Source organism: Miniopterus schreibersii (assembly GCF_964146895.1).
Source record: "Miniopterus schreibersii genome assembly, chromosome: 9".
Taxonomy (NCBI): Eukaryota; Metazoa; Chordata; class Mammalia; order Chiroptera; family Miniopteridae; genus Miniopterus; species Miniopterus schreibersii.
Window position 1 is genome coordinate 76,589,819 of NC_138118.1, and position 27,171 is coordinate 76,616,989.

At 45.4% G+C, this 27,171-nt stretch overlaps 1 protein-coding gene across 1 annotated transcript in view; it reads left to right on the forward strand.

Annotated features, from left to right (window-relative positions):
* Nucleotides 1-27,171, forward strand: part of CHN2 (chimerin 2) — a 201,877-nt gene that overhangs the window by 118,948 nt on the left and 55,758 nt on the right. The window contains exons 3-6 of the mRNA XM_081146780.1: nt 4,150-4,205; nt 22,386-22,417; nt 24,670-24,783; nt 26,533-26,818. Of these exons, the coding sequence (XP_081002906.1) occupies nt 4,150-4,205; nt 22,386-22,417; nt 24,670-24,783; nt 26,533-26,818 (488 nt within the window). The remainder of the gene's footprint in view (nt 1-4,149; nt 4,206-22,385; nt 22,418-24,669; nt 24,784-26,532; nt 26,819-27,171) is intronic.

Genomic DNA, 27,171 nt, shown 5'->3' on the forward strand with positions numbered 1-27,171 from the left:
GCATTAGGCCTCGGCCCTGACTGACCTGAGACCAATCCTGACTCCATCGCTGTAGTCAGAGCTGGGATGTGCTCCCTGCCCTAAACCAGTCGAACTCAGGGAGAGATCAGTCCCGTATGATCCACATGACTGGAAAATCTGGAGTACTGTTGGAACAGGGAAGATGGACATGGATGCTGCGGAGAGGACCACAAATGTCTGACTTAGAAATTTAAGAGAGTAAGGAACCTTAGAAATCAGCTCTCAATATTTGATATAGAGTAGATTGTTCGTTCATTCATTCATTCATCATTCTTTCAGCAACTGCATATTAAGTCTTTGCCTTAAGCCAGACAGTGGGCTTGGAGCTGTGAGGCCACAAGTATGGACAAGACTGGGTCTTGACTCAAAGAACCAGGATGTCCCTCAAGTTCCTGCCTTCTCTGCTCCCCTCCCTTTCTTAGAAGTCAATGCTGTCACTTTCTAGGCTGTTTCCATGTGAATAATCTTGTTCCAGAGTATCATGTATCTGCAGCTAGCTCTTCATTCGCAAAACCAAACCCCCAAATAATGAAATAACTGAGAAGAAAGCTATTGGTTTCAATCCTCAAAGAGAAAAGCTATTTTCAAGTTTGCTTTTTAAAAAAAAAAAAAAAGAAATAGCCACATTCTAAATTTTCAGCCAGAACTGTATGAACTGTGTGCCTTAATCAGACAAGTTCAAAAGCCAACCACCATGGGTATACTTCAAAAGCTTTTATTTTTTAAAAGGCCAAGTGTCAATTAAGCGGCGGATGGTGCAGCTGAGGGCTCTCGGAGGCCGCTCTCCTGGGTAGCAGGTCAAGCAGTTAGAGCTTGTGCCTGTTTTTCTGAAGAGGAGTTTGGAACCTCAAAACCCTGGTCCACACCCCTGCATCAGACCCCCCTGGGGAGAATATTTATAATCACTATTCCTCAGCCCTGCCCTGGAGATCAGAATCCGGGGGGAAGGATCTGCGATTTATCACACCCCACAGGTGCTTCTTGGGGACGCTACTACCTGAGACCCCTGGTCCCAGTGGACACAGCCTCCCCCTCGGGCTTTCCACCGGCCACTAGACAGGAAACAGCTCAACCCCCTTTAAGACCGGACATTCTGTTGGCGAGGCAGGGCCTTCACACAGCAGGCTGGAGGGGGGATGAGCCAAGAGGACATCTGAAGCATCTGTTTTTTACTCACACCCATGAGTTTTTTCCATGAAAACTGGGAAGACGGGCAGTGAGCAGGGTGATACGGGCTCAGCCTCATGATCAAGTGATCAGGTTCAACTCCTGGGTCCACGTGCCTTCTTTAGAAACAAGGGACTGTTGGAGGATGTCCCCACAGGGTCTCTTTGGAGACAGTGGGTCTAGACTGGGCTTCATCGTCACCCAGGCCACGGGCTGTCATTAGCATTCCCAGGGACTGGGTTGATTCTGTTACCAGAAGAGGGTAAGTCGAGTTTTCTCATTGAAGAGAAAGTAGAACATTTTGTCAGTGAGCTCTGCATTCCTCAACCTGCTCCTGGTTTCTTGGGGAGCAGGGGACCCCCCTTTTCACCTTCACATTCCTCCGTGACCCCCCCACCCCATGTTCACCAGACAGTTTATTCCAGTGCTGAGAGTTCTCTCATAGGCCGCAGCGGGCCCAGGGCTGGGCAGTGCCTGGAACATAATGGGAATATTGCAGTAAAGCAAATTCCATCTTATTTTCTCCTAGCCCATAGAACCACCCAAGAAGTGACATGCAGTATTGCATTTTGCTTGTGAAATGTATTTGTTGAACAAAGAAAATTCTAGAAGCAACTCTTTAAGACTACGTGGCATTTCAGTTTTATGAAATGTGCCTCAGAGATTTTCCACAGCTGTTTGTTTTGTTACAGCTAACCTTGAAAACCAGGGACTGGGCCCTCCCTCGAAGCCAAGATAGGTTTTAGGGCCCCATTATCTTATATGGCGACCATTGCCATTGGTTGCCGTCTCGTTGTCTTTATAGAGACACATAATCCAGATGGCAGGCGGGCTTCTTGCCTGTTTGCCGGTGTCTGCTGCTTGGAACAGCACCGAGCATATCTGTGGATCCTGAGACCTGCTCACTGAGACACGGAGATTGGTTACTGATTGCAGTGCTCAGGGACCAGGAGGGAGAGGTGGCGTCCCTGGCTTGAAGGTTTTGCAGGGACCCTGTCAAAATCGCCCCCGGGTTGGACTATTTCTGGCTGTGAGACCGGTGAGCTACAGCATTTCTCTGTATTAAATCTCAGAGGGCCTCTAGAGGACACAGCTACGGGCTTTGCCTGTGGACGCAGGAGACGAACTGTCCAGGTGATTGTTAGTGGCCTCTCAGTCTCTCAGTCGCAAAGCTTGTCATCAAGCCCCGTTGGCTCTCTTCTGCAATCAGCTCACCGACGTGCGTTTCCACCGGTGTTGGCTTAACTCACACTTTTACCGTCCCCTGTGTGTCCACCTACTGTACTGTCCTCTCTCGCTTCCCTGCCCCCCAGGCCCCACTCGGACCCTTCCTTCAGGGAGGCACGGGGCAGTGGCCCCCGCTCCTGGCTGTGCACTGGGACCTCCCCGCAGCTTTGAAAAGAGCATGTCAGGGCCCGAGCCAGGCTGCAGAGTGAGCATTGCCAGGGACGAGGGATTCTGGGAATCTGTATTTTTATAACAGCTCCCTGGAGATTCTAATGCAAGCAGCCCCCCCTTGGGATCCCTCCACTCTCTGCTTTAGGGAATAGTGGGTAAGGCTAAAAAAATACAGAGCTTGGAATCTAGAAACTGGCCTTTACATTTTGATTTCCTCATATCATCTGTGTGAACTGCGCTTGTTCAAAGCTTGGCATCTTGACTACTTTATCAGGGAGAGGAGAGGAGGCATAACAGTTACCTTGGAAGTTTTGGGGGGAAGAGTAAGTGAGAAGATGTGGGTAAAGGTGTCTGGCACATAGTAGGTATCCAGAAAATGGCAGCTTCTATTATTCTGAATAGTCTTATAGGTTCCTCGCCATGCTGAATTTGGGCAGTCTGTGCTTCATTAGGAAAGAAGGTGGCCACGTTGAGCTGAAGGCACTGGGGAGCCGTAATTACAAACTAGGTTCCATCCCTCTTTCCACATAATCACCTGCCCTTCAATTAAATTTTCTTTTCTCTTTTTAGACCTAAGAATAAATCAGGAATTTCTGCTTATGTTATTGGATTTTCTAGGCTTTCAGTGATCAAGTTTTAACTTTTCAAAGCTTTATTCCACCTAAAATTAATTCTTCCCTCTCAAGGTCCTGAAGGATAACATCAACTATGTTTGTTTTCAACTTCTGTTTTCATGGAAGTAGAACCCATAGGCACCTGCGTAGGGCAGCTTCCCTCTAAAGGAAATAACCAGACTAGCTGAGCAGCAGAAATTCATGTTACAGTCTGAAAAAAATCACAAAGAATAGTCTGATAAATTGTATTTTCTATTTAATTACCTGCTTTCCTCTATGTCCAAGTCTGAAAGTCTGTCTCTAAATCAGGATATAAGAGAGTTATTATTATTTAAGATATGAAAGGGACCAAGAAAAAGGAACGACAATGGGTGGGAAATTGTCAGACAGACAAGAATCCGTGGTGCTAGGCAGGGCAGGAATGAACCTCATAAAAAAAGCAATGAGTCGGTTCTCTAGTCGCTCACAGAATCAGCTGTGTCTTTGTCCATAACTGTACCATTTCAGAGAACAACACTCCTTTCTCAGGCCAGGCTTTCCCTGGCATGTCAGGAGCCATCAGCATTTAAATTCAGGAATCCTATTAATATATGATCTTGCTACTTAGACACAAGTAGAATTTCATCTTTAAAATAGTCAGAGGAATTTTAGTTTTATCTAGTCTTCCAAGAATGCCATAAAATGAACAATGCCAGTAACAATTAGGAAACTAAATTGGCCTTATAAGAATGAAAAAATCAATTTTGCCAGTTTATATTCGCAGCAACTAATTTCCATATAAATGATCTGACTTTATTCAGTGTAAAAACGGGCCTGTCTCCTCTTTGGTTTTTTGTTTGAAATATTTGCCGTTTTGGAGATGTACTCAGGTGGAACTGTTTGAAGGCATGTTGGTTTGTGTTGCCATTTTTGAATTATAATTAACTTCTCCTGTTGTTGTTTTTGGCAGTGTATCAGTTACAGCAAGAGGCCCCTCGTCCCAAGAGGATCGTTTGTCCTGGAGAGGTCAGTACTCAGCTATTTCCAATATGTCTTGTTAAATATGATGAATTGTCAGCACTAGGTTGATATTGGAGGGCTTTCGGGTTTCTTGGGAGTTGATTTCTATTAACGTTTGGTACAGTGTCACCAAATTTAACATCTTAATCTATACTTCGAAGACAGGTGTTATTTTAAAAATACTAACTTGGAATCAAATATCTCACGGTTTTAACCATTGCAGCGGCCTTTATAACATGTATTTTGGTTGTTTCCCTTGTTCCTGCTATTTTGATTCCTTTATCATTTTTTATTATGGAATGCTTCCAACAGAGGCAAGACTGAGGGTAATAAATCTCTGGGTACTCTTGACACCCATATTTAGCAAACCTTTATGCTTTGTTACACTGACTGGACATCTTTTTTAAATCTCTACAAGAAAAGTGACTGTGTCTTTGTTCTCGGAGATAAGCTTGAGCAATATGTAGACTCATAAAAACACTGACAAGCCCCCAGAACTGCCCCCGTCTCACTCACTAATCAGTCTCACATCATCTGGGATGCCAGCAGGATTCGAAAGGCAAGACTCGGGCTTTCTTTTCTATTTTTATATTGACCAGCTTCTTTAGCAGCCAGACTAATATCCTTCAAACAAAGGTCCCTTCAGACACTTACTTTGCTGATTGTGACTTTGATGAAACGTAGAGTGGCAGATATCTTTAAAAGGGTTGCATCGGCCTCGTGCTTGGTAGGGGCGGGGGCTCCGGTTCCAGCACTGAGACTCATGCTTGCGCATCAGTCCCTCTCGGCAGACTGGCCCGCTCTGCTCTGGAACCTGTCCCACCCAGGCTTAGGTACCCGCACCCGGAGCCAACTGTCACTAGTTAATAAATGTCTCTACATAAAATTTTACTTGTGTTGAAGGGCATTAAAGTTCATTGGGTAATCTGAATTTTAATGCAGAGCAAACATTCTCATCTGAGGATTACAGCTTGAGAGGAAGAAATGCGTGACCCTAAGGAAACCTTCAGGATGAGCTCCGTCTTTATCCGGTGGCCTGGCCTGGCCGGTCACTCGCCCTCTGACCGCTGGCCTTAGTTACTCACCAGTAGCCAAGGAAGAAAATAATACAGCCATTTAATGAGATGCTTTAAGTAGAGTGTTTGGGGGAGATTTAAGAAACAACCTGCTAAACATTCCTTCAGTCCTACTTTACAGTTAGTATTTCTCCATCAGAAGAAATAGAGCCATGTGTAGGGAACTGTATGCCTCCATGAAAAGAGTGTTTGTAAGTGGGAGTATAAATAAAAAGTGTCCAGGCAAGGTTGGGAACTGACTAAATCCTAAGGGTAGAGGAAATGTCCGTTTGTTCATTTATTCAACAAATCTGCATGGACAGCCTGCTCTGCCTGACTTCGATCTAGATGCTGGGAATGCAGCAAAGAACTGGCTCTGGGTCATTTGAGTGTCCTATTGAAAAAGAATGAAATCATGATGTATGGTAGTAAAAATGTGTTTAAGATTTTACCTCCATGTGTGTGTGTGTGTGTGTGTGTGTAAAAGAGAGAGGGAGAGGGACAGGAGGAGGGATGGAGAGAGAGAGCTAGAGAGTGATTCTTTGTTTCTCAGAATCCTTGGGACCACGTCAGTCGTCCCATGAGCAGGTGTAAAGCTGCAGTGGAAACGGGTGGGTTCACATTAGCTTCACAGCAGCTCTCCCTGGGGTTCAGTTGAAGCTTCAGACACCCAGCGGGCTGAGGGCCGCCTCCTCTCTCTTCAGTGCTGCACTTGCATTGGAGAGAAATGCCGCCGACACCTTAGCCGAGCAGAGCTGTGGGCCCCAGCCATGTCCTTGCACATGACGTATGTGCAGCTTTTTTATTCTCTTGTCTGTCTTTTAAACCAAGCTTTCCACCTTTCGGCCTTTATCAGTGTGATTCATTAACAAGTTATGCCTGGTTGATGATAGAGTCATAGGTCGCTTGCCTCTAGAAATTCCATGTCCCATTTCTGCCGTGAAAATGGCCCTGAAGAGGGTATCCATCAGCTTCATTTCCCCGGCAGGCAGCGAGGGGCCCATCCCGCCAGGCAGTTGTCGGGCGATAAAGGGTCGAGAGTTCTAGAAGAACAGGCGCTGCTTAGATGAGTGCTGGCAGGAGCGGCTTCGGTTCCCTTTGTCATCCTGTGTGACATTAACTGCAGACAACTCCTGCCCAGGTCGCTCGGCCTCCTTCAGGCAAAGGCACGACCTCCCCCTTGGACATCCGTGAAAGCATCGATCCTGCCGCAGATGGTGTCTGAGGGACCGTCTCTCTGCCTTGTCACACACCCACCTAATGAAGACAGAAAGCCTTTGGTTTGAGTGTGTGGCCAGGGAGATTGAAGCCTTATTAACACATTTACATACAGCCAGAGGGGCTATTTCTTTTCTATGTCTTTGCCATCTCACCCCTTAGCCAGCTATTAAGGGTCCACGGTTTCCTTTTATGCACAGTCCTGCGCCCCCCGCTGTGGTCCTCAGCCCCTGTCCTGCCCCCGGCAAGCCTGCCCGGCTGTGCCACTCCAGTATGCCCAATCTCTTTGTTTCTCTGATGACTAACAACCTCCCGGGCTATGTGCCTCTCTCCGATTTGAATCCTCCCGTTGAATGTAAGAAATGACCACACCAGGGCCCCAAGTGAGTCTGCAGTCACAGAGAGAGGGACACTGTCGCCCCAGGGCACAGGCACCTGCCAGCCTCATTCGAATGCTTGGTGCTGTCCACAGCTTCCAACCACCTAATGGGCTTCACCGGGGAACTAGGTGAGTCAGGGTACAGACTGACTCAGGAGGCAAAAGCCAGCGAGACTGCAAAGCAGGCAGGGAGCACCGCACAGAGCAGGCCTTGCTCTGAACCCTTTCTCCAGCCCTTCCCGGCCCCTGACAGAGCCAGGCTCTTACTGTCTCAGAGGGATTAAGGTCCCCCGAGGGCAGACACCGACTCCGCAGGGTGCTACAAATGGAATATACATGTCAAGCATTGAGAACGACGCCTGGCCCCTGACAGGTACTCGGTGTTCATGAGTCACAGCAGATTCAGACACCCGTGAGGAACAGGTTCCGAGACGGTCGCTGAGGACAGAGGCAGAGCAGCGACAGGGTTTTCTGAATGTAAGGACAAACAGGCGGTGATCAAGGACAAAGCGAGACGCTGGCTCGGGCGTTAAGCCACCAGGAGAAAAGATGCTGAGGTTGGGGAACAGAAGGCACAGGGAGCCGGACAGGGGCCCTGGCGCCGAAGCAGGCAGGCGGGTCAGTCCCTGACGTAGCAGCCCGTTGCTTCCTTGAGGTCCGTCGCCGTGAGTGCGTGCTGACGGAGCAGCCGCGGCACCTGGCACTCCCCTGGCACTCCCCTGGCATTTCCTGAGTGCTGCTTGCCAAGACGTTCAAACCTCTTCCAGGATGCAAAGTTCTCGCTTGCCCTTTTCATCAGTTATCAATCAGTCATCTCGTAAGCATTTATGAATTACCACGTGTGTGTCTGGGTGGTCCGCCAGGAACCGTGCAAAATGTGGACTCCCCAGTTTGTTTCTCTACCTAAGACCTCTCCCCTGAGCTCCGAGCACCTCGCTCCATCTGTCTGCTTGACCTCGTCATGGAGATGTCCCACGGGCCGCCGCCAGCCTGATGTTCAAAATAAAACAGGACCCACTCCATTAAAGGACCCTAACTTCAGAAACCTAGACGCCTCTCTTCCCTCCCCTCCCCCTTCTCTCTTAGCACTCATCGCCTTGACCTCCAAGTATACCTGGCGTCGGCCCGCCCTCCTGCATCCCTGACTGTCCTGCGGGCTGGGCCGTGATCGTTTCTTGCCTGGATTATCGCAGGTCACAGTCTCTTGCCTCGTTTCTCTGCTTCCACTCTTGGCACTTACCCTGCAGCTCACATTCACACACGCTCCATTCACCAAACAGGAGCCCAGATCATCATGGTTCGATATAAATCCAACAGTTTGTTTAAAAAGCAGTTGCCATTGCTCTTCAAACAAACGCAAGACCTCTCGCTGTGACTGAGCCATGGGTGGCTCCTGCCTTTATTTGCTGCTGCCCTGACTGTGCCTTTCTTCTCAGTGTGCTGCCTTCCGGCCCCACTAACTTCTGATCTTACTCAGCAAACAAACCACAGCGCTGCTACCTCAGGGCCTTTGCATTTGCTCTTGGCCTGGAATTTCTGTCGTGCAGTTTTCTGCCTGGCCAGGTTCCAGATCAAATCTCACCTAAGAGCAGAAGCCCTCCCTGAACCCCACAAAAGTAGCACCTACAGATCTCTTCTGTGGTATCACCCTGGGTATTTTGTTTATAGTGCTCAAAACACTCTCTAATATACTTCCTTGTCACATTTAATTGTTTACTTGTTGCTCATACATCTCCCTTTAGGAGAATACACTCCAGAGACTTCATCAGTCCTAGTCGTAGGTACTTCCTTCCCTGGCATCGAGCACAGTGCCAAGCAGCAGTGAGCAATCGGTACCGTGAAATGATATGGTAAAATGACGCCAAAAAGGACATAAGAAATTTACAATTCTCAAACTGGTACAATAGCAGATCAGATTTACTCAATGCTGTTATTAGGCCAGTGAGCTGGGCTTTGGGCAGATTAGCTTCTGACTTAAGCACAGACTAATATTTTTTTTCCTGGAATATTCTAGATTTCTGTTTGGCCTTTTGGGAAGGCCAAACATCAAGATTCACTTGCATGGCTATTGTCAAGTCAAGTCCCACTAGAGTCACCTAAAGCGTGTACAAGAAGTAGACATTCTGTGACTGTAAATGATTTGGTGTCATTTGCCTTTCTTATTTGAAATTGCTGCAGTGAACATTATAAAAGGCAATTTCAAAAAAGAGAAATGAATTGCATACAATTATTTTAAATCACCCTCCATTTTATACAGATTCATTTCTCCCTCCTTTGCTGTAGAATAATCTTCTTTGGAAATGCTTTTTTTATTTTATTTTAATGCAGACGTGAACTGTAGAAGTGAGGATTCTAGCAGAGCCAGCATTTTTTTTTTTATTGTCAGAGGTTAAGCCAAGTACATATGATAGTGGCCTATCTTAAGTTGCAGTAATATCTTATTTTACCTCCTAGCAAATTGTATTCATTTTCTAAATACCATTTTAAATGCCGCCCACCTTCCTGTGCATTTTCTCTTGTTTTTGGCTTTCCTAATATCTACCCATGTCATTCTCTTCTACCTTTACTTGTAAAAACTGTTCTCTTAAGCCTATGAGAGCATTTCATTGTATCTTTATGGTTTAGAAATGTTGATTCGCCATAGCTAGACCCCACAGCCTTGTAGTCATGTGGCTGTAGGCATGTCTAGGAGATCTTAGCAAGCCATAGTGATGGACTGTATCATTTTCAATTAACTCAGTACATTTTGAATCTCAGATTTAAAATAAACTCTTGACTTGGGGTGGTGAACACGCAATACAATATACAGATGATGTATTATAGAATTGTACCCCTGGAACCCATATAATTTTATTAACTGATGTTACCCCAATAAATTCAATTAAAAAATAAAGTAAAGTAAACTCAGGGGAGATTTCTACTATTCTACAATCCTCCCCTTTTTTCATTGAAAGTAAATGTTTTTAAACAAATGTGCATTGGGGAGAACATGAAAACTCTGCTGATTCTAGATATCGAGACATAATATGTCTCTGAAGTGATGAAATCGACTGCAAGCCTCAAACAAAAATCAATCCCATTGCTTTCTAATTGGCTTCCATGTGTAGTAAGCAGAAGGCTATTTCTTCCCCCGTAAGAAATATTTCTCTTTATTGTAGTCTTTCTCCACTGGTCTTTTTTTTCCCCCTTAATATTGACACAACCTATTGATGGCTTTCCCATCAGTATTTCTCCCAGGATGTCATCTCACTTCCTAATGCAACCAGACTGTTTTCTTTGTCCCAAGCTAGACTTGCTTGGGTTGTAAACCTACTGTGTACTAAGGAGGAAAAGCTAGTAAAACCAGTGTGAGAGAAAAAAGTTTAGACACATGAGTTTTTCTTTCTCTAAAGAAAAGGTTTGTGCTTTTATTTTACTCTCTTGTTGACCAGTGCTGTGACCTATCAAAATACATAACCCTCCAAAAAAGAATTCGCTCTCTTTGGAATACTCGGAACAGCTTTTAATGTCATATAGACTTTGCATGTTTGCACCTAGAAAATGTTTAGTCACGTCCAGGGTGATCCCGTGCGCAGTGGGTAAGGGCCCCTGAGGACAAGCTGCTTTAGAATTCAAAGGCTCGGGGGCTCTGGGTCAAGGGACAGACAGCCTGAACTTGGAGGGCCACCAAGGACCAGTGTACATGCTGAAGCCGAAGTTGAAGCAGAAGTGGAAGGCGTCTTCTTGAAGCAGCATAAGGAAACTGGAGGGGAGATTAAACAGTGAGGGGCAAAGTAAAATTTCTTGAGAATCTTTTTTAATTTTTATTTCTCAAAATCTAACTTGAAAATGTATATTTCTTTATATAATTGCTAGAGATGAACTAATGCATTGTGCAGTTAGTTTTAGAAAAAAAAAGAACCACCAATAGCATCGTGGATTACAACACACCCTCTGCTATCCTTACCTGGCCTCTGACAGCCATCACCCAAGACTCCATCACTCAGCGATGGGGGGGCAGGATGGTTGAGAGGAGGTCAGCCTCACACATCCAAACAGGAAGCAAATACTGCATTCCCACGGTGACTGCTATTTGGTATCCGCAGTATGTCTGCTCTGTGACACAGAGGTCAGGTCCAGTAAAATTGCAGGTGTGGCCAGGACCATCTGGGAAAAGAAACAGGTGCACAGCGCTGGACGCACTAGTGAGGTTTTAAAGACGTGCTTCGCCTTTTACTCACCTGGTTAAACACTAACAGAAATAATGCTGATAAAAGCAGATTGACTTCACCCCCGACAAGCCGTGTCTCCTTGGGTGCTGTGGCCTGGCTGACGGAGCAGTGAGACGCCTAAAAACAGAGTTGTAACCTTGACTTGACTTTCTACCGGTCAAATGTGGGTGGTGCAATCTCAGACCACCCAGTTTTAATCTGAGTACCGAGTGATGCTGCCTAATTATCTACGTGTCTTCAGCCTTTTCATTGTAATGAGAACTAACACATAGGGAATACTCGTGTGCCCTGGGCACTGGGTTGGAGGTTTCCATGTGTTATTCTTCACAGCAGTCCCACGGGGATTGTCATCCCTCTTGTTTTACAAGAGAAAATGAGACAAGTAGCACCGGGCAGGTAGAGCTGGAGTCAAGCCCAGAGCGAATCCAGGACTGGGCTTCTAACCGGCTGGTTCTCAAAATGTGCTTCTGGGACCAGCAGCTATAGCATCGCCTGGGAACTCATCAGAGATGCAGAGTCTCTGGCCCACCCAGACCTGCTAAATCACACACTCAGAGTGGGGTGCCCAAGAATGTGGGTACCCGTTAGGAAGCCCTGCAGGTGATCCTGCCCCTTGCCTGAGTATGAGGACCACTGTGTAACCACTGTTCTCACTCCTGCTTCTGCTTCTGCTTCTGCTTCCCAGTCCCTTCCCTGTGCCCTGGGGCAGAAGAATTTAGACGCTCTGACTCCTGTTTGCCCAGTGCTGTACTGGACTTTTCATGGACTTCACAGTAAATGCCAAGTCACCCCATAGTCGCCTAGTACATTTCTGTAGATGTACTTCCTCCTAGATGCTATTTTCCACTCTTCACAAATTCTTTGCCTTCGATTTCCTTCTTTGCTGTGTCTGGCTTTCCCACACCCTCGTACGTTGCAGAGCCAACTATGAATCCTTATACAAGTATGGTCAGCGCTTAATTTATCCTGGTTTCCTACTCCCACCTTCCAATTTGTTAGACTTCTTAGTGTTGTGTTTGCATTACTTATTAACAAAAGTATTCAAATTCCATTCCAGGATGATTCATACTCATGTTCGTTCATACTCGGTATGTGCTATGATGAACTCCACCTTTTTAAAGAGGTTCTCCTTATCTTGTTCACATATTCTTGCTAGATTTACTTTGGACCTTTTAAAGGACCTTTGCATTAATAAAAATATCTGATCCATTGTCATTATGTAGGGAATACTTTAAAATCTATTTCTGTTTTCCAAGTGACCGTCTCTTCATTCAGTGGATCAGCTGTGTGCTTAGTGAGCATTTTTCTCAGTTCAGTATTATAAGTGGCCAATTTGCTAATAAAAGCCAGGCCAGCCCAGATCCTCTCCTGGTCCTGCCTCCTTGCCTCAGTCTACCCTTCCCTCATTTTCTCCAGGCCGACACTGACTGAGCCATTGGAAATCAATCACCTTTGCCTGTGTCCTTTCACAAATCATAGTCTCTCTTGATATTAGCTCTAATACACAGAATCTCCCTGTCTTGTTGGACAAAACAGCAAGCTTTGCTTTAGCAATGGTGTCTCTTCTTTCTTATTTACATGGCCAGTGTCATCTCCCCATATAATGTGGGAGGAAATTAAATAGCCTCAGCACAGCCCGATAAAGGCATACTGGTTGCCATCCAGCATCTTGTGTCCTTCTAGGTAATTACACATCGATTGTTTGATGAACTGTTCTTGTATCTCCCTGGCATATCTATCAAGCCTGTATTTACACTGTTCTGGTTGTCCCTTTGCTCTGGTGTGGCCCTCAGGATGCCATGACTGCCCAAGGACCATGCTTAATGATGCTTCAGAAACGCCTTCCCGTTCAAGGATGCAGGTCAGATCCCTAGCGCTTTAGTGGTCTCCGGTGTGCCACAGTATAGCCCAACCACTTTCTGCCTTAGTTCATTTTGATTTCTTAAGTTGGCATCATTAGGCCATAGATTAAAAATTAATGATTGTCTTCTCCGGGCGCAGTAAGAGATGGAAAGGCACGAACACAAAGATGTGGTTCGACCCACCATTCAATTAAAAGGTGTTTGTTTGAAGCACTGGCGAGCTCTTGGTCCTGTGCTAACTATAAGATGTCCTGAGACTGATTTTCAAGAGTGGACTCTAGCGTTTCTTAGTCCAGCTCAGGCATTGACAAACCACAGCCTGCCGACTATTTTTGTGGATAAAGTTTTATTAGAGCAATGTTCATCCCTTTAGGTATTGTCTGTGGCTGCTTTCATGCTCCTACCGCAAGTTGAATACTTGAGATATATAGGTCCTCAAAGTCTAAAGTAGGTGTACAGTTCTGAGTACACAAAGCACAGCTTATTCTTGTGCTTTCATTATTTGTTTTAATATTTTCCATATGAACAACTCTACATCTCCTTTCGCCCACCCTGTATTTACTACCTAGCCCTTGCCAGAAAATGTTTGCTGGCAAACATTTTGCACTAGAAGTAACTTTGGAGAATCAGTTAATACATGCAGAGCTCTCAGGACAGTGCCTGCCACTTACATATTGGAAGACTTGGTCTTTAATCTTTACCTTTTTGAAAGCACTATATAAATGTTAGGGGAACAAAGGAATTTTAGTCCTTTAATTTAGGATGAATTTGATCTGAAGCCATTTTGAGAAATGTTTTGGCCTTTGTGTTGAACACAAGTAAATGGGTGAAAGAGGCCAAGGCAGTTACACTGAGCTGAGCAAGTGTGTTCTTTCAGCTGCTTTGTGATGGTCACTTTCTCCCTGTCAAGAAACGGTGGCCTGTGGGAAAAGGTGGCATCGCCCACCATCAGCAGGACGTTAAAGAGGTGGATAGGATCTGTTTACTTGGGAACACTATCTGAACATAAGCTAAGCTCGCTTTCTTTAACTTCAAGAACAAGGCTGATGTTACTCTCCTCGTAACAATCTACACGGTATTGAATTCAGATGAATGATCTGCATGCTGAAGCATTTGGGGAAAAGAGTGCTATGTCTGAAACTAACTAGGAAATACCTCCAAAAACAAGTTGGTTCGAGGGATGAATAAGTAGTTATTCCATAAAGCAAGCGTAGTAAGTGTTACAGAATCTGGGTGGTGTGGATATGGGTGTTTGCTGTAAAAGTCTTTCCTTTCTGCTGGATGAAAAAATTCATAATGAAATGTCAAGAAGAAAAAGCAAAGATTGCTTGTGTAAGAAGATCAAGGGTGGGCCCTGGCCGGTGTGGCTCAGTTGGTCGGGTGTCATCCCATGAGCCAAAAGGTTGCCGGTTCCGTTCTTGGTCAGGGCACATGCCCGGGTTGCGGGCTCAATCCCCAGTAGGGGGCGTGCAGGAGGCAGCTGATCAATATTTCCCTCTCACATCAATGTTTCTCTCTCTCCCCCTCTCCCTTCCTCTCTCTCTAAAAATCAATTAAAAAAAAAAAAAGAGCGATGACAGGATGCACTCTGGCCCAGGGAACAAAAACCACCTCTTGGGTGCACAGCCCCAAGTGGCCGGAGGGTGTCTCAGTGTCAGTGCTACTGGAAGCACCGTAAGGCTAGATCAAGAATTTTTTAACAAGGAATAATTTATCAGGAAAATAACTTGAGAACAGAGACAAACATTAACAAGGTGCTTTCACTCTTATTTGTTACCATGTTGGGCATTATCTTGGGGGGGGGCGGGTGCCTGTTACAGAACTGCTAAATTAGACAGTGTTTTTAAAGAACAGAGAGCAGGATTGTGCATCTTACAGTGTCAGAACCCCAAATCTGCCGCCAGCCCTGAGTAGGACTGAGCAAATGCATTTACCCCTCTGAACCGCAGCTTTCTCATCTGTAGGAAGGAGGCAGATACATACCTCACCTGCCTGGCGGGGGAGTGCGTGTCACAGCATCCTGAAAGCCAGGACGGTCCCGCCAGACACTGAGCTCTCGCTGGCAGCAACATTGCCCCCCTGGCTAGGGAATTGGTTCTTGAGGGGCAGGCAAAAAAAAATCGTACTCATTTAATGAGTCAATCACAGATATACATATAGCACATAAACAGATATACAGTTTACCTGTAGTATTAACATTTCACCGGGGAGAGGGGATTGGGGAGGTAAAAAGTACGTGTAAAGGATTCACAGGAGGCTACAAGGCAAAAACGATGGAGACCATTTCTCTAGACAGCCTTTCATTCCTACCATCCTCCACGTTCCATTCCCTTTCCCTTTTCTTTCGGTAGGTTAATCTTATCCGTCAGTGTGAACAGACATTTGAGTACTTGCACTGATCACATACATGTGAATCTCTTACGTTTCTAGAAGGAGGGAGGAAGGAAGCCCTGGGGCGAGAGACAAGAATGTGGGGTGCTCTGCCTTTTCTGAAGTGTAGGGTATCACTCAACCCAAATACTGCTGAGCTTTAAAGGAAGGGATTTACTAACACGAGTGAGGAATTAAATGAGTGTACTCACCCCATCCTTCTGTGCCCTAGAAACTGAACAGCAGCGTTCGTCTTCCCTTGATTTGGTCCAATTCTGTTGGGGACTCCGAGCCCTTTGGGCCTCAGGGGCGCGTGGAGAATTGAAAGGGGCTTCCAAGGAGAGCCCTGCAGATGAGTTAGGGGTTGGAAAGTAGGCCCTGTGTGAAAAGGCAACAGGGGTTGTGTCGTGTGAGGAAGACCAGGCGACCAGGTGGCACAGAGATGCCTTTGAATAGTGGAAACCTTGTCCCAAGAGAATATCCTGAGCTGCTCATTTGCACTGAAGACCAAAGAAAGGGCAAAGGTGTATTTTGAAGCAACAGGGATATGAGTTAGATAGTAAGATAAAATTTCTGTCCATGATTAAATTCTGGATTTTGATTCCTTTCTGTGGATTTTTTTAGAAATAAGGTGCCTGTCTATAGGAAGTGTCAGCAGGGTTGATTCTCCTACCTGGAGGGAAGCCAGCCGGGCACCATGCACTATAGCCTCTGTGCGGTTTGGCTCAGTGGGAGGAAAGGGCCATTGTACCTGGAGCTGTGGCTTCAGGATGCCAGAGGATGATTACAAAACGCTAGGCAAGAAAGTGCCAGGGCAGAGCCAGAGCAGTACATCTAATTGTGTTGTCCAAACAAGGAGGGCCTGAGGTGTGTGGTGGGAGCCAGCGCCTGGAGCCAAGGACCCGGTGCCAGGGGAGATGTCGCAATGAAGCCTGGGTCAACGGGAGCTGCCGGGAAGGTGATCCGGGCCAGCTGGAGAGGCGAGTGCTGCCCGTCGCTAGGCTTTTGGGTGTTTCTGGGGGCCTACTGTGAGAGTGGATCAAAAGCCATGCAGAGGCCCTAGGAAGGTGTCCCCAGCTCCTAGAAAGGTGTCCATCCTCTCTGTGTTTTGGAACTGCTGCCCAAAGTCGTGGTTCCCAGTCCCGGCTGTATGTCAGAGTCCTCTATGGAGTGTGCTAAACCTCACAGCCACCCTGGCTGCAGCCTTGGAGGTTGGGACTTAATGGGAATATCACTTAGGACTCCATTGTGAACAACAGAAAGCAAATCTAGCTAACTTCAGTAAAAACAAAACAAAACAAAAAAAAACACAAAAAACACACACAATGAAACCGAGGCTGATGGGAAGGCTATGAAGAAATTCTCTGGAAGGAAAGTTGAACACTCAGGGGCTTAGGGAAGGGGATGTGGAATGGGACATCTCCGGGGATCCAGGATGCACCTCTGGGTAGTAGAGTGTAATGGTTACGGGCCCAAGCTTTAGGATCATAGAGCCTGCTTTTATACCCTGCTGCTCTGTGCCTCAATTGATCCTTTGGAAATGGATATGATCCAGTCCTACCTATTGAGCAGTCTCGAGGATTGAATGGGTTAATGTATGTAAAGAAAGTGCTTAGAGCAATACTTGGCCCGTAGTAAGTTTTTAATAACTATTGGCACTTATTGTTGTTGTTGCTATTAGGGTCTGCCATGCGTGGGAACTAACTCTAACAGTTTCTCTGAATATTTCCTCCTGCAAATTCAAGGGACAGAGCATCCCAGTGGCTTAGGTTGGTTCCCATGTCCACACTTTGCTTGAGAATATGCGGGACCTTGATTGGCAGGGTCACGAACTGCAAGTCAAGGTTGTTCCCTGTTGTCTTCAGTCTTCACTCTTTGGAGATAACAGGAAACTGGCAGGGGCACTAGTTTTGTCCGATGGCCTAGAAGCATAAAGCATGAAGTGTGAGCCTTCAGGACTGCAATATTTTTATTGAGGCCCCCCCTGAGATCTCAGTGGCCCAGAAAGGGGATGCAGGGCTATTAGCAGAGCTGTTCTTCAAGCAATCTATTACTTCCATTTAAACTGAGCTCCTTACAATATACACCATTGAGTGCTGGGGAACAAAGATGGAAAAAGAGGAGTCCTTCCCTGCAGGAGCTCATGCCTAGATGTCATAAAGGCCAACAGTTCCAGTCCCAGTAAGGTTGTGTCCCTAACTCAGGTTTTATAAAGTGGGGGGGGGGGGGGGATAGGAAATAATACCTAAGCTGGTGTGAGGCAGCCAGGAAAGATTTTCCCAAGATGGCATTATTTTACTACTTATTTTTAAGATCAGTGAGATTTTGCCAGGTTGGGGCATAGGTGGGTTGGAGACCAAGTATTAGAATTCCATGCAGAGGAAATATCCTGACCAAAGAATGGCTTAAATGTATAACAACCAGGGTATGTTTCAGGAACTACAAGGAGTTCTCTGTTAGGAACATAAAGAATTGGGGAAAGAAGATGGGGCAGGGGGAAGTGTGTGTGCTAAGGACATATCTGGATGCCCAAGCAACGCCATGTTAGGAATATCCTGTATGCCATTCATTTATTCATTTAGTAAATATTTATTGAGCACCTACTACATGCCGGCTCTGTTCTAGACTCTAGAGATACAACAGTAAGCAAAACACAAAAATCTCTGCCCTTGTGTAATTTCCATTTGAATGGGAGACAAAGAACATGCACAAGTGAAATGTGTGGTATCTCAGATGATGATAAATGAAGTGGGGGGGGGAAATAAACCAGAGACGAGAGATGGGACACACCAAGAAGAGGAAGTACCACTTTTAAGTAGGATAGTCTGGGAAAGTCCCACTCAGTTGAGTAGGTTTCACCACATGGCAGAGGATTCAGTCAACAATTTTGAGCAGGGAGCAACGTGAGATTTGTATTTTCAATCTCAATGTGAAAGATAGATTGGAGGGTGATCGAAGCCCAGGCAGGGAGACCTGGAAAGTTACTAAAGTGCCTGACTTGTGTGCACTTTACAGAACTTTGCAAAGCCACGGGTAACCTTGTAAGGAGATTTCTTGCAGAAAGACTGGCCAGTAGATTTATATATAAAACATTCTAATCAAGACAGGAAGGAATTCACCTCATGGTGCCCCATTAGAATCCCGGGAGCCTTAAAATAATGCCATGAGGAAAAATAAGGCCATAAATTCTAGATGAAAAGAAACAGGAGATTTTAAAGTTTGCTCAGTTTTCATCCCATACTATGTACTTCGACTGCAAGAATGTGCATGTCAGCACCTGCATTCGCCTTCTCTCCTTTTCACGGGGGAACTGTGATTTCTAATTAGAAAGGAAATTAGCCACATTTATGTTTTTCTGGATGAAATCGCCCCAGTGTCACTAATATGAAACCCCCTCATCCAAAGCCATTTCTCCACATTTGATCTGTAGCTCAGAAAATTCAGCCGTCTAGCTGCCCTGTGTGGGAGGTTGCTAAATTGAGTTTTAAAATTATTTATATTAAGCAAAAACTTAACATGTACCAGCTGCTGAGGGATTATAAAAGCTTTGTTTTTTCAATAATTGGAAACCTTGTTTACAGAGGACTCCCAATCTCCTTTGAATGTCTTTGTGTTGAATATAAAAGAACTTGCATTTATCTAGGCAATGATAATCTGACTATAAAGCAAACTCATTTAAGGATTATGTTTTCCGTCTCTCACTGTGCAGCTGTCACCCTACTGCTTCTTTCAAGCATTGCAAAATGCCGAGAATTCTTCCTTAAAATTAGAAGAATAAATTAGAAAATAAACCAGGTAGCTCAGACTATGTATACTTCTAAATTACAGAGAAATCGTCGAGAGAGGCCAATTTATCCCAAGCTCTCATTTGTTAATTCATTGACAGAATTTAGCTCATGACAAAGAGATTTTAAGGTGTTCGGTCCTGGCAAAGAAAACTCGAGGACAATTCGGACAATGTAATATTTAAGCAAAATGTAGAAGGCGCCATAGCCGTTGGAGTCATTGGCGTGGGTTGGTATCTGCTCTGAAGGAGCAGGAAGCCCAGGAGTTAAGGGTCTGTGTGCTGAGTTTGAAGCCAGCTGCTAGCTCTGTGACCTCACACTAATTATTTAGTGGCTCTCTGAAATAATCGCATTCACTTACCTCACAGTGTTGTTTGGAGGCCCTAAGGACAGTTTCTGGCACAGAATAGCTACTTAATAAATGTTAACCTCTTACCAACAGTGTTCCAGGCCTCACAGTTTTTATATGCATTATCTCATCAGATCTTCAAAACAGCCTTATTAAAATGGTACATTTTTATAACTCCAGTTTTATTGAAAGTTGAGGGAAATGAGATGCGAAGTTTAATAACCTACTCAGGGTCACCCAGCAATTAAACTGACAGCGGGGCTCCGCATTCATAGCCCTCGCCTCGTCCTGCAAACAGGCATCCTTGGCTCTCGGAACACTCACTGTTGCAAATATCAAACACCTGCTATAACAACTTACGGAACGTTTTAGCCCAAATCCTTCTTCCAGTTAAAAACCTGCTATAACAAGTTCTCGTGGCCGTGGCAGCTTCTCCACCTTTAGGGCGTATGTGACCCACTAGGATGTGCTGATTCTGCATTTCCGACCAGCTCCAAGCAATGCCAGTGCTGCTGGTGGCTGGTCCCCGGACCACACTTGGAGGAGCTGGGCCGCTGAATGTGGAAGGGGGGCCTCTCTCATATCTCAGTTTTCTCCTGATTGGCCTCATGTTTAAGTATATTGGACATATATCCATAATTTCCCCACTGTTCCCCTGAGGATATAACCCCTTAGTATTTGTTTAGGCCTGGTACCTGGGGGCACCAACAACCCAGGTCTGATTTAAAGAGTATCTTTCAAATCTTTGGCAATATCACTTCATTATTTATTTTTATTATAGTACATGCTCAGTGTAGAAGCTTGAAAAAAATTCTACTCAACAGTGGACTGCACACGACTATGCCTAAGAATGACTCCTTTAAGTGTTAAACAATTACGTTATTGGTGTTTAAATAGTTTATGTTAGGCAGAAAGAACTATCAGATAGTTATATAGTTATTTAAAAGCGTTTAATTAATATTTGGGAAACTGATATATTTGATTGTTTTGTCTGGATCTAAGGACACCTTGAAAAACTGGATGTTCTGTGACTTTTCTAGGGTCGTTCAACATACATTAAGCTCTTATGGGTTAGAAGCTTAGTGAAGCGTGGAGACTGAGACTGTGTTTCGACTCCTGGGAGCAGAAAGTTTGGGAAGGGGAAGAGGTTGTTGTTTGCTTGGTTGCTCTCCCGGCCTTTATTTCTCTCCTTAACATTAACAAGGACAGCTGTCCAAGGGGAAAAGAGATTGAAGCGGACCGGGAGCAGTGATCGGATGGACAACCACTCCTCTGCCTCCATTTCTCTTACTTTCTCTACCTTTTGTCTCCCCCTAGGTAGTGTTGCCAGACTTAGAGAAGAAATAAAAGCAGGGTGCCTAGTTAAATTTGAATTTCAAACAAACGAAGAATAATATTTTAGTATATGTCTCCTGCAATATTTGGCACAAATTCCGTAACTGTATTCCAGGTGTAGCCTGTCCCACACAATTCAATGCTCTTGTTTTATTTTCTCATGGTTTTCATATGCGGATTTGTCCCTCAGTGAGATCCAACCGTCCTCTAGGCAGGATCTTATTTGGTCTCCTTCAAGGCACCATAAATATTGACTTCCCTGTTTGGCACAGATGAGTGAGCACATATTTGGAAGTATCTATATCATTAGCTTTCTGCCAGGCAAGCTTGCCCGAGCAGGATTGTGAATGTGGCCCTCAGACTCCTGGCTCCCCCTTTCTGAATCTTTTCCTATAATCCATAGCTCCCTGCTGCCCACTCAGATCCCCTGCTTCCTTTGGAGGTTGGAGGTAGGAAAGTACCTTGAAATCTCACCTCTTTGCCTACTGCTGAGCCCTTCAGAGAAAACTCCCCATTTGTGCCCTGGCCGGGTGGCTCAGTTGGTTGGAACATCTTTGGTGCACCAAAAGGTTGCGGGTTCAATTCCCGGCCGGGGTGTGTACAGGAGGCCACCAGTTGATGTTTCTCACATTGATGTTTCTCTCTTTCTCCCTCCCTCTCTCTCTAAAATCAATACAAAAACATCCCCAAGTGAGGATTAAAAAAATTACCCCATTAGACTATAGACAGAAATCACTATAAATAACATAGCCGCAGACTCATATTGTACTCTGGGAAATAAACATCAGCTTGCTGTCATAACCATCAGTGGAAATTCATAACTTAATGTGGAACCATTGCTTTCAGAGTCCCTGGAGTTAGGCTGGAAGAACAGAAGCTGAACATGAGAATTCACATTTATTTCTCCCCAACTGCAGCACCAGGAACATCCAGAAAACAAAGTTCTCGTGAAAGTAGATTATTCTGTACGTGATAAAAATTCGAGGTGATAACCCCAAGCCAGAAGCTGTGACTGGAAAATCTTCTCTGAAATGCTTATGATGTTCAGTCGAGTCATAAACCTTGTCCTCTGTTTCTTACACCTCTGGTGTCAAGTAATTTTAGTCGTTAGTCATTTGTTGAAAAAATAAGAATGTTCAAATATTGACTTTGGGAAGAGACCAAATTAAAGTTATTTTTTAAATCCAGGTGCACTTCTCATTTTTATTGTAAATACAAAAGGAAACAAGTGGATGAAGATTGAAATAAATGTTTACATTTTATTCATGCTAAAAATATTCCTTTTCTTCTTCAGGATGGAGCCTTGTAATATCTTTATAAATTCCCTAATATTAAAATAAGCATCACTTTGTTTCTTTAGAAAATTCTTTTATTAGGTGACTGGGTTTGAATGAGGAACGAGCCTAAATGATTAGTGAAATATGATGATCCTAGAACATTCGTACCCCAGACAGTGGAATGTCTTGGTCAACTCCGTAGTTTCATGGATCTCTGATTTGGGGAACAAACACTGTAATAAAATCACTGCCAGGACTCTAGCTCTGTTTATTTGAATAGCATTTGTATCTATCTGATTTGAATTCAAATGCATTATTAATATTTTTTCTTCTTTTTTAATATAGGTGGAAAACAGACCAAAATATTATGGAAGAGAGTATGTATTATTCTATTCTTTGTTTTAATAATGTAATAAGTAGTCAATTCATATGTCATTTAAATGTAAATATTAAACATTTTCTAATATAAGGTCTTCATCAAATGTCCATTGTACCAGAGCTTAGCAATAGCCATAAATGCAGTCAGACCCCTTCGAATTGCACCTTCATAATGCTCAGGTGCGTGGCTTCGGCTGAGCGGGAGGGGGACCCCCTGCTACACTCCAGCCGAGAGCCGGGCCAGGGTTTGAAACGTGCGGCAGAGGTTTCCATAATTGAGACTTTGCTCCTATTTTATTTCACTTTCTGTGTCAATATTATATAAACCTTTAGGGCGTCAAAGATCCTAAACTGTGGCTGAACTCCTTTCTTTCATGTACCTCGGTAAATGTAATACCCGGGGAAGTCACCCCTGTGTCCCCACAGCCTCATTAAACCAAAATGATCATTTCCCTCGGCCTGACCATATTAGCGAAATTGTCTTAATACCCTCATTATTATTTCCTCTCATTTTCTTCTTAATTTTTAGTCTTGTTTGGCTTTACTGTCTCAGAAACCGACTGCAAAGCAAACGGTTTGCGGTAGCTCACGGTGGCGGGGGGTGGGGGGCGAGGCAGGCCCGTCTGAGCGCAGGCAGCTCTCAAATCACTTTCTTCCCACGTCCAACCTGGAGGCTGTTAGGAGGCAAGGCCTCCTTCAGGTCCACCTCCCAGGCTCTCCCACCATTCCGAAACCTTCCCCTCCACTCCCTTACCCATCAGAGCTTCACTTCGTGATTAATGACCCTCCGATTAGTCCCAGCCCCCACCTACTTCCTAATTGCCATGGCTGCATTTCTGACCCTTGCTCCCGGGCCTTGGGAATTCAGCCGGCACCGCTGGAACACCTTTGGGACACTGGCCCCCGCTCCCCTCCATCCCCACGCCCCCCTACGTCCCTGATGTCTAGCCTAGTTAGTTGTATGTAATGTGCCTTTTTTTTCTTCGATATGCTGATCTGGGTCTTCCTCACAGAAAGCACAATTTATAAAACAAGTGAAAATGAAAACCTGCCTATCCCTCTCAAATGGAACACTGTTGAACATGAATTCCAAGGGGAACTCCATCTGTTGTGCAGTTTTTATTTTTTTGCATAAAAGTTTTATTGAATAACCTTGGATATATCCCAGCCTTCCAACCTCTGTGGCACCAGCTTTTGTCTTTTCTTACTCTGTGCGAAACTACCTAATGCCTAATGTCCCCCCTACCCCCTGTCTCTCTCTTTCCCCTCCGCCCCCCCGCCAGTGGCCCGGTATCAGGTCTCTTTGCCCAGGCTGTCTGTCCAGCCCTCTCTGGCCCCAGCTCTTGCCACATAGGAGGCTTCCCGTTGAGGTTTGCAGGATCCAGTGGCCACACTCACAACCAAAGCCCCAAACCTCTCTGCTCAGCTCCAGGATCCCCAAGAACTGATCCACCAGTTACAATCCCCACATGCTCTGCGGGGGCCACTGAGCCCTGCTCTGCACAGATCCCTCCATATCTCCTGCTAGAACTGGTGACACTGGCCTCCTTTGGGTCAAGAAGGTGACTCTTATGTCATAGCATACAGAAAAGCACTGCTCCAAGGTCTCCATCCATTGACCTCTAACTTCATCTTTGCATTCCTGAGGGGGAAAACCCAAACTTTCTTTCTAGCCAGCTTCCCTCTGTCCTATTCCCCTTCCAGGAAGGAACATTTCCCAAACATATTCTTAAGCGATTGCTCTCAAAATTTAAGGAAATAGAAAAATGTTAATTATAGCTGCCCATTCTTTCCAGAGAATGAGCCTCTGAAATTAACAACACCCACACCTGAAGTGAGCAGGTTGATGACCAATAGTGTGCATTTGCAATCCGGATAATACATAGTTCTCTGTGCTAGAGCCGAGACCTAAAGTGATAATTGCTCCTGTGTTACCCCCATCGTTAAAAAGGGAGCCGTAACCTGGCATTTTGTTTCCATCTTCATTTTCAGCTTGCGAGCAAAAACAATAGCAGAAAGCCAGGTGGACTGCGAGTTCCTCATTTTATTTGGCTTCTTGAATGCTTATTATGTGTCTGGGTGCACGTGAGAGGCAGCCCCAAGGGCATCTTTAAGATACACAGTTGTCACTCCCTTTATCATCCAAGTCAGGGGCAGAGATCCGGGTGGCCCTGTTGTCTGTTTTAGCCGTCTCTTTGTGGCCCATGCTTTGTATGTGGCCTGTTCAGAATGTGGTTTCCTCTGTCCTCAGGTTCCACGGGATCATCTCCCGGGAGCAGGCTGACGAGCTTCTCGGGGGCGTGGAGGGCGCCTACATCCTCAGAGAAAGCCAGCGGCAGCCAGGATGCTACACGTTAGCTCTGCGGTGAGCTCAACCTTGCCCGTTGTTGCACTTGCCTTACAAGTGACTTCACGTATACTTTTCCCATTTTTAAATTGCTGTAAAATATGCATAGCATAAAATTTACCGTGTTAATTATTTTTACATGTACAATTAGTGGTATTAAGTATATTTTCAATGTTGTGCAACTATCTCCACTCTCCATTTCAGGGCTTTTCCATCACCCTGAACAGAAACTCTGAACCTATTAACAATAATTCTGCATTACCTCCCTACTTATTTTTATTTTCACTTGGTTTACAAAGCACCAGCAATGTGTTAGAGGCTTATGCACTCCCCCGGCCACAGGTGGTAGCAGTAGGGTGGACACTGAGGCCCTGTACATTCAGTAATTGGAGAATTATCTGGAAGGTTGGTGCTCCTATAGCCATTCCTGTCTGAAACACTGAGCCCACTGAGGGAGAAAGGCCTCAGCCTCAGCAGCTCCCCAGGTGTCCTTGTCAATAGCCTTCACCTCCCGCTGTGAGTGTGTGTGTGTGTGTGTGTGTGAACGGATATGCGGTCTGTCTATCCATGGCTTTCTCTCACGGAGCACATTGACCCAGAGACCTCCCAATGGCCATGCATGATGCTCCATGCCAGAGAGCCATCAGCCGAGTTCTCTCGAACCTTTTACCACAAAATCACGAGCATTGAAAACCGCAGCACTCGAAAGGCATTTACTGCACTCTCCTAAACTTGATCGAGTATTTTATGTCATTCAATCCTCACAGCAGTCCTCTAAGGTTTGGGGAAGGTACTCAATTTTAGAATTAGATTGTCTTTCAAAAAATTCATTTTGTGAACTCTTTGGAGTTGGGAAGATTTTCCCAGTAGGGGGAATGGTATCGATGGAAACAGGTCTCCGGCCACCCACAAAACTGTGTTCAATGCACCATCTCGATACTGTGTCTATGGAGAAATACATTCCAGATTGCAACTGGGGGTGGCTAGTTGCATGTCTCACAGGATGTCACTAGGAGGAGGTACTTTGAAAGCTGTCCAGTGCCCTAGGTATGCCCAGGATTTTCCTATCTTCCCTGCACCCCAGCAGCAGGAGTCCCAGTGGGGAACCAGGCAGGAGCTATGAGATATAGGACCGAGGCCAAGAGGGGACAGCCTGTCTGAAAGGGAGAGTGTGCCATAAGCTAGCTCACTGGGATGCTGGCAGTGATGCCTCATTTTCTTCCAGCTGCACTAACTGGGGCGGAGGCATAGGTGCTCTCCTGCTGGAGGTCAAAGCTGTGATAAGAAGGGGACAGCAGGGCCAGTGGAGGTAGCTTCCCTTGCAGAGGTCATTGCCTGGTACAGGGGAGGAAGCGTGGAGCATGGCTAGTTCCATTAAGAAAGTTTATAAAATACATTTGTAAATCAGTTGCTACCTTCTGACTTTTACAAATGAGAATGGTAAGGACCCAATGGCCTTAGCGATTTCTAGGATTAAATGATGCCAGGTGACAGGCTGGGTACCGTTAAATCCCACCTCTGCCTCTTTCGGGGAGTGTAGCCTCCAGCAGGTACCCCATCTCTTCAAGCCTCAGTTTCCTCCGGTATAAAACAGGGATATGACTGTGCCTGTGTCAGAGGGTCTCTGCGATAACTACATGGGGGAGAAGCCATGTCAGGTGCTTAGCCCAGGCGTACAGGACATGCTCAGAAAATGTTGGCTGCTCTCGTTAGTCACCAGTCTTATCATTCCTAACGCTGGTTTGATGCCTCATCCTCTCGTGGCAGGTTTGGGAACCAGACCTTAAACTACAGGCTCTTCTACGATGGGAAACACTTTGTGGGCGAGAAGAGGTTCGAATCGATTCACGACCTGGTCACAGACGGCTTGATAACACTGTACATAGAAACGAAGGCCTCTGAGTACATTTCCAAAATGACCACCAACCCCATCTATGAACACATCGGATACGCCACTCTCCTCAGAGAAAAGGTATCCAGACGGCTAAGCAGGTCTAAAAACGAGCCACGGAAAGCGAGCGTCACAGGTGAAGGGCACCCCAAGGTTGAAAAGGTAAGATCCGCAGGTAACCGAGACAGTTTTTAACCTGTGCTGGAAAACCGGGTGATTAATTATATATGCGATGTGCCAAAATGTTGGCGGAAACCCACCCGCACCCTAAGAACTCTAGACTTTTTGTGCTAAAAGGGCCTTCGAAATCTTCCAATGCAACCCCCTCATTTTACAGATGAGGAAACTGAGGCCCAGAAATGTTCTGTGACTGGCCCAAGCTCATACAGTCAGATCCAGCACTCCCACAAATAATTTTCTGTGGGTTTATTTGGAATTTGAAAGGAAAAACAAAACCTCCATCAGTGTTGTCTGACGACAATAGTCACTTGTTTTTATTGCATTCGAGGCATTAC